The sequence below is a fragment of the Microtus ochrogaster genome, chromosome 16 (assembly GCF_000317375.1).
Source record: "Microtus ochrogaster isolate Prairie Vole_2 chromosome 16, MicOch1.0, whole genome shotgun sequence".
Classification (NCBI taxonomy): domain Eukaryota; kingdom Metazoa; phylum Chordata; class Mammalia; order Rodentia; family Cricetidae; genus Microtus; species Microtus ochrogaster.
The window spans coordinates 50409336-50416772 of NC_022018.1; the positions used below are offsets into that span (position 1 = coordinate 50409336).

Here is a 7437-nt window from a genome sequence, read left to right on the forward strand (position 1 = left end):
GAGTGTGAGGGGACAACTTCTAAGAATCATTTCTCTTCTTCCTCATGTGGGTTCTGGGGTTGTCAGGCTTGGAGGCAAGTGCCTTTCCCACTGACTCATTTAATACCTCAAGAATTATTTTTTTAAGTAAGAAAATCAAATATTTTTCAAGAGAATTCTCTTAGATAAGGATTGAAAACAACATCCCTGGGCCAGGCCTTGTGCCACTGTCACGGACGGGTGACATGCATTCTGGTGGGCTGTCTGAAGTTTGGGATGATCTTAGCCGGACAGAAGGCTAACCTATGAAGGAGTTAGATTCTCTTCTCACAGAGACCCTAGAGGATGGAGAGTTAATCCAAGCTTCACCATCCAAGATGGCGGACAGAAGCCGGACCTCCTGTCTCTATCCCCAGCAATCGTTTCTTGGAGAGCATCACTCAGAGGGATGAAGTTGCCACAGGAATGCCTGGGGACCCAGGCTAAGGGCATATAAGGTTCTATGCTGGCTACTTCAGGGGAAGCTGAGCCACTGGACTGCACGGGCTACCTGTGTTCTCTATGCATGGATCACAAGTAACCCAAAGGCATGGCTGCATTTTGCAATAGTTACACAAGGTAATAATGTTGGTTAAAAAAAAACTTTAGGCAAGAGAAAGAATCAAGCTGAAAACAAGAGTTTAGGTAGAGACAATTTTCCTTAGAAATGAGACTACAGCCCCCTCGAGTCATCATTATCACAGCCATTATTGCCACTTTAGAGACAGGATCTCACTCTGCAGTCCTGGTTGGTCTGGAACTCACTACGTAGACCAGGCTGTCCTTGAACCTACAGTGGTCCTCTTGCCTCTGTTCCCGAATTCTAGGATTACAGGAATGTTCCACTATCCCCGGTGAATTCTTTTATTTAAACTTATAACAATCTCTTTTAATGACATGAGAGAATATTATAATCATTTTAATTTTGGAAGTCACAACTTAAGCTACATGAACTCCATGTCTTATGCTGAAGATTGATTTTATCATATATCATAACATAGTTTTATTCCAGAAAGAAACTGAGAATTGTTGCATCTATTTCATCATTTTAGAAAAGAAAAAGAATCCAGTATTTAAGTGAACCAGGAAATGAATGGGGAACCGGGGTCTCCTGTCTGTAAGTCTTGTGCTACCAAGTAACTCCTGTGGCCACCCTGGAGGTTACTGGCTCACAAGGGCCTGGCCTGGAGTGAGGCTATGCATTTGATTCCTTACTCACAGGCTCTAAACACACAAGTGTGCTAGAGAAGCGCCCAGAACATGTGCCCAATCTCCTTGTCCTTTGCTCTTGTTCTCAAGGAAGCACGCACACTCTGAGCCGCAGGGAAGTTTGGTCAGACTGAAGGAGGGCATTGCCGGGCAAAGCCCAGAACTCTGCATTCATCTCCAACTTTCAGAAAAGTCTGCGTCAACACCATGAAACCAAAGAGAAACTGTGGTAGAAGATGAACCATTTCTCAGGATTGGCTGGGTTGATACCCAGACTCCTCAGAGAAATGGAGGGAAATATTTTCTCTCTGGCAAGGCAGAGAAATCCTCTCTACCACATCTGACAATAGGGGACCCTGGTTCAACTGTGTCCAGTCCCTTGAAACACATACGTTATTCCAAGCCACAGTAGGAGGACAGTTATTGAAGTTTATTCTCCTAGGGCACAGACTACCTTTCTGTACTGTCTGTCCTCCACAGTGTCTCATTGTAGCCCAGGCTAGCCTCAAATTCACTATGTAGCTAAAGCTGAGGACGATCCTGAACTCCAATTCTCCTGCCTCCACATTCTAAGTGCTGGGCCGACAGATATGTATTATCACAGCCGGCATCCTTTTTATTTCTTAATGAGAACAATGGGCTTGGAGGATGGAGATTTAATGGATGAAATGATCAAGGGCATCGTTTTTATAATAACAAAGAAGAGCAGTACAGATTGGTTTAAAGTGATAGTATAGAGGAGCAATTTTCTGATAACACTGCAAGTGGACTGGGGCAACAGTCGCTGGCTATAAAATAAAAGCAGCCCAGAGCAGGCGACCACTAGCACTTTAAGAAGTAAGCATTACTAAGTAACACTAAGCAAACACAGCATTTTATATTTAGAAGAAAGGCAACAGACGGGGATGTGACTTGGAAGAGATGCAGTTGGCAACTGTTGCTGAATTTCCAAGTAAGATTTCCACTGTACATCACTTTCCTTACTTACACAGTAACTGATTTTTAAATTTCTTCTTTTTAATGAAAATATCTCCTTTTAATCGTGTGTGCATGTGTGTGTGTGTGTATCTGAGTGTGGGTATGTGCACATGAGCACAGGTGCCCTCAGAGGCCAGAAGAGGTCACTGGATCCCCTGGAGATGGAGTTACAGGTGTTTTGAGCTCTCTCGCAAGGGTGCTAGGAATTGCATTTGAGTTCTCTGTAAGAGCAGTATGCATTCTTAATTGATGAGCCAATTCTGCAATCCCTTGATCTTTTTAAAATTAAAATTTAAAAAAAATTCTAAAGTTCTGGGTATTTCTGAGGAAGCTTGGTAAGTGTCCTCCAACCAAGCTACATCCCCAGTCCCTGGTACCTATGACCCCAGACCCGTGTCTTACCTGGTAACTGTCCAGCCCTCTTTGCAGCTTGGTGGACCTTGCAGTCACGCAGCCAATGGATACCGACAGGATGGCTTCCACCATGAGTGGCAGCGTCCCTGAATGCTGCACAGGTTTTACCGTGACCTGCACTCTACGCGAGTGCCCCTGCGGAGGTGAAGGCAGTGAAGATGCCAGAAATGGGGATGGGGATGGGGGAGGAAACAGGAGAGATAATTTGAGAACAGAAACACAAAATAATTAGGGCATGCCTAGAAACTCTAAGAGTGGAGGAGGGAGGAGATGATAAGCAAACAAACAAAACCTTTCTACCTGTCTGAGTTGAAAGACGCCCCCAGTGTTGACGTCTTTCGCCTGGTGAAGCTCCACGGCGGCGTACTCCCCCAGCTCATTCAGTTCCAGTATGGAGACCCACATCTCTATCCTTCGAGTGACTTCATTCCACCTGCGCAAACCACATCCCGACAAGCCAAGCATCAGCCAGGGCCACTGGTAGCAAACGGTAATAAACGTCCATCTCTGAGCACGTTCGGGCACTGTGCCGGCGGCGTCTCACAGGTCATCTCTTCAATGACCGCTCATACAACCTTGCGGTATGGACTCACAGGCTGTTTAACTGACCCACACCTTCCACTTAGAGGTGTACACAGAATTCCAGGGGCGTTGACAAACCCAAGTTAGCTCTGCCTGTTTTAAAATGTCATAAAAATGGAACCACGTGGCATGGGCTCTTGAGTCATTTGGCACAATGGATGGATGATTCTTTCTTTCTCTGTCAGGGTCTCTCTCTATAGCCCTAGATGACTTTGAACTCACAGAGACCTGTCTGCCTGTCTCCCAAGTGCTGGGATTTAAGGCATGTGTCACCATGCCTGACCCCAGTGCTTTTAGATTTTAATGCTGACTAAGCTGCTCTTGGATGACTGACCCAGTAATCTGTTTATTCGCCTGCTGAAAATACCTGGGTTCATCGTGACACTGGTGTATTGGTAAAGCCGCCACGAACACTACTTGTGGACCTAATTTTTCATTTCTCTCAAGTAAGCCCCCGGGTATGGGGTGGCCGGGCCACAGAAGAGGCAAATGATCAACTTTATAAGAAATTGCCAATTTTAGGGCCGAAGCTGAATGGCAGAGTGCTTGCCTGGCAAGCGGAAAGATCTATGTTCTGTCTCTGGAAATGCTATAAAAAGAAAAAAAAAAAGACATTAGGAACTTTCTCTTAGATCGCGGTTGCTTGGTTATTTTCACCGTTCTCTGCCTCCCCAGTGCCGGGATTAAAGGTGTGCGCCACCACCACCCGGCTGTTTGTTTATTTTCATCGTTATGCCTTTGATGCAGAATTAACTCCAACCTGGAAGTTTTCCCTCCGATGGTTATTGTGGCCTGAGGACCTGTGACCACGTCAAAGTTGTAAAGATGCTATCCCCCTCCAGGCAGCATGGAACAGACCAGTAAAACTAGCACTTGCTGAGGCAGGAGGACTGCGAATCTGAGGGCAGGTGGGTTTTACAGTGAGCACTTGCTTACAACGATACCATCAACAACGACAATGACAAAAACTCAGGGCTGGTGGCTCACATCTGCAATTTCAACACTCGGGAGGTCGAGACAGGAGACTGCCGCAAATGTGAGGGCCAGCCTAGTCAAAACCAAACCATATCTCAAAAACAAAAAAAAAATCTACAAAGCAATAAAAATTGGTAAAAAGATATCCTACCATTTTCTTCTACCAGATTTGTAGATTTTTCTTTGCATTTAAATTTATGATTTGGGTCAACAAGGTAGCCTAGTACGTAAAAGAGCTTGCCTTCAAACCAGATGACCCGAGTTCAATCCCTGGGAACCACGAGGTGGAAGTAGGTAACTGACTCCTGCAAGCTGTCCTCTTACCTCCCTCAGCATGCGCGCGCACACATGTGCACACACATACACACACACACTAATGTAATAAAGACTTTAAAAATAAACTTAATTTTTGTGCTTGATGTTAAGTGAAACCAAGGATTTTTTTTTTCCCACATCAATACAGCAATTACTCCAGTCCCGCTGGTTTCAGTGACTCACTATCCACAGTGTGTTTCGATGTTGGTGGCTTCTTCTAGTACTACAAAGGAGGAAATGGACTCAAAGGCTGAGCAACTTCTTCGAAGCCCCAGAGTTTGAAGCCTCAATGCTGACTTAAGGTCATGAGCGGCTCCTGACCCCTGCGTCTAATGCTTGCACCAAGAACCAACCTGTCACGCAATGTTCTTGTCTTCGCATGGAGGGAGTCGACCTCCCAGATGGAGCTTCCGTTCCCAGCGCACCGGTGGCCCCACACTTCAATCGCCAGTGCGCCATCGGAAATGAACTCTAGGAACTCTTCTGTGACAGTCACCACAAAGTCCTAGGACGAGCAGAAGGCAGGAGAGCACACTGAGAGTCAGGCATAATGGCACCCAATTATCTGCTCTCAACCTTACACCCCATCTCTTCTGTTCTGCAGGAAAGCATCCAGGTTCACAGGATGCCGTATCTGGAAGAGATCTAGGAGGTAACTCCATTCTAATGAACAAAGCCGAACTCAAAACTCTGACTTTAGGTGCAGAGCTGGTATCTGCATTCCCTTACTTTGGCTCATGGCCATCTCCGGTGAACCACTCTGACCTCCAGATGACCCTAGCTGCACTTCCAGACTTACCCCGTAAGGGACTTGAACTATCTGATTCCTTCCTGGCCTGGGCTCTTGCTCGTGAGTGTGTCTCTCTTCAATTCCCCACTCTAAAAGACAAGGCCACGACTGTGGAAATGTATAGAGTTCCCTGAGAACTGTGGCTGGTCACCTAGAACACTGAGCAGGCTTAATGCCAAGCCACTTTCCTTCCCATCAGCCTCCTCGGAAGCCTGAGCAGAGACTCAGAGGCAGTTATTCATTGACTCATTTCCAGAAACAGCTACCAAGTGGATTGAACCTTATTCTATCTACTTCCTATTTCATCTGGAGACAGACCCAGAAAGTTAGGAGGAAAAGAAACACAGTGGTCAGTGAGTCCAATCTATGTTCTTTAGAAGTGAAAAACAAAACAAAACAACAACAACAACAAAAACAACCTCTAAAATCACACTGTGAACCCAAGGATTTTGGGATCCGTATGTATTTAAACATTTGTTAAACAGTACACACTGAAAATCCAGCCTTTGTCTTCCTGATATAAACCGTCCTGTGGATCCAAAGAAGGATGGGGAATATTTAGAAGACGATTAGAAAAACAGTAACAGCAAGAACAACAAAATGGGGGAGGGAGGGATGCTACTTAGGAGGAGGAGAAGCCAGTGTGTGGGGAGGGGATGGGAGAGGACAGCAGCAGCAGAAGATGAGTTAGAACAAGGCATAGAATTCATACGGATGAAAATGCCATAATAAGGCCATTGCTTTGCATGCTAACTTAAGTAATAAAAACTTAATATTGCCGGTAAAATAATGGTAACTAAGGATTTTAAGAATGTGGTTTAGCAAATGCGGGTCAAGAAACGTAGGCTTGGGGCTGTAGAGACAGCTTGGTGGCTTAGAGCATTTGCTCTTCTTCCTGAGGACCCTGCTTTGATTCCCAGCACCCACCTGGCAGCTCACCAAGCACCTGTAACACTAACACCAGAGGCTCTGATGCCCTCTTCTGGCCTCTGGGAGCACAAGCCATGTACATGGAACACATATAGAACACAGACAAAACACTCGTATACACTGAATAAATAAATAAGCAAATTCTCTTTTTTGTTGTTTTGGTTTTTGGAGACAGGGTTTCTCTGTATAGTCCATGCTGTCCTGGAACTCACTCTGCACACCCAAGATGGCCTTGAACTACAGAGATCTGCCTGCCTCTGCTCCCAAGTGTTGGGATTAAAGGTATGTGCCACCACTGCCTGGCTCTAAATAAACAAATCTTAAAGAAAAGAAAAAAAAAGAAAGAAGGAAGGAAAGAAAGAAGGTAGGTAAGTAGGGAGGGAGGAAGGGAGGGAGGGAGGGAAGAAAGAAAAAAGAAATGTGGGCTATTGATTTTTTTCTTCTTCTTCTTCAGCAGCAGCAGCAGCAGCAGCAGGAAGAGGACCCAGCAGCCTTGCATGTATGAAGTTTGACAGGTGGTAACAGGAATTCATTTTCTAAGCTAGAGTCAGACAGAAAAGACACAATCTGCAGAGAAGCGGTCTCCAGGAGAAGCCTCCCCACAGAGGGCAGAGTCCATCTTAGAGAAAACATTAGGTGATGGTACCGAGAGAAAGCCGGAGAGGCAAGAAAGATAAGAACATAGACAATAGCTTACCAACATATGTGGCAGCGCACAGGGACATACACCTGATGGCCCAGCTGCTCAGGACAGGGAAAGTCTGGGAGTTCAAGGCCAGAATCAATCAATCAATCTTTCTTTCTTTCTTTCTTTCTTTCTTTCTTTCTTTCTTTCTTTCTTTCTTTCCTTACTTTTTAAAAACAGAAAACAAACTATCCTTTTTTTCATTTTACATACCAGCATATTTCTTTTGTTTTTAATTTTATTTATTTTTAATTTTATGTGCATTGGTGTTTTGCCTGTATGTATGTCTGTGTGAGGGTGTCGGATCCCCTGAAACAGGATTTACAGACAGTTGTGAGCTGCCTTGTGGGTTCTGGGAATTGAACCCATGTCCTCTGGAAGAGCAGCCAGTGCTCTTAACCACTGAGCCATCTCTCCAGCCCTACCAGCATATTTCTTAAAAAGAAACATGGCTATACCCTTGTAGACTAAGGCTCCAAGCGGAGACTGTTCAGATTTCACTTTATATATTCCCTAATTATTTGAATTTATAATGAGTACA

The 7437-nt window shown here is 45.0% G+C and overlaps 1 protein-coding gene across 3 annotated transcripts in view; it reads right to left on the bottom strand.

The window, feature by feature from the left end:
- Kif13a (kinesin family member 13A) overlaps positions 1-7437 on the bottom strand; it is a 177472-nt gene that overhangs the window by 33280 nt on the left and 136755 nt on the right. For all 3 annotated transcript variants that reach the window (XM_013349117.2, XM_013349116.2, XM_026782988.1), the window contains exons 23-25: positions 4845-4996; positions 2920-3052; positions 2608-2754 (exon numbers count right to left, since the gene is read on the bottom strand). In XM_013349117.2, the coding sequence (XP_013204571.1) occupies positions 2608-2754; positions 2920-3052; positions 4845-4996 (432 nt within the window). The remainder of the gene's footprint in view (positions 1-2607; positions 2755-2919; positions 3053-4844; positions 4997-7437) is intronic.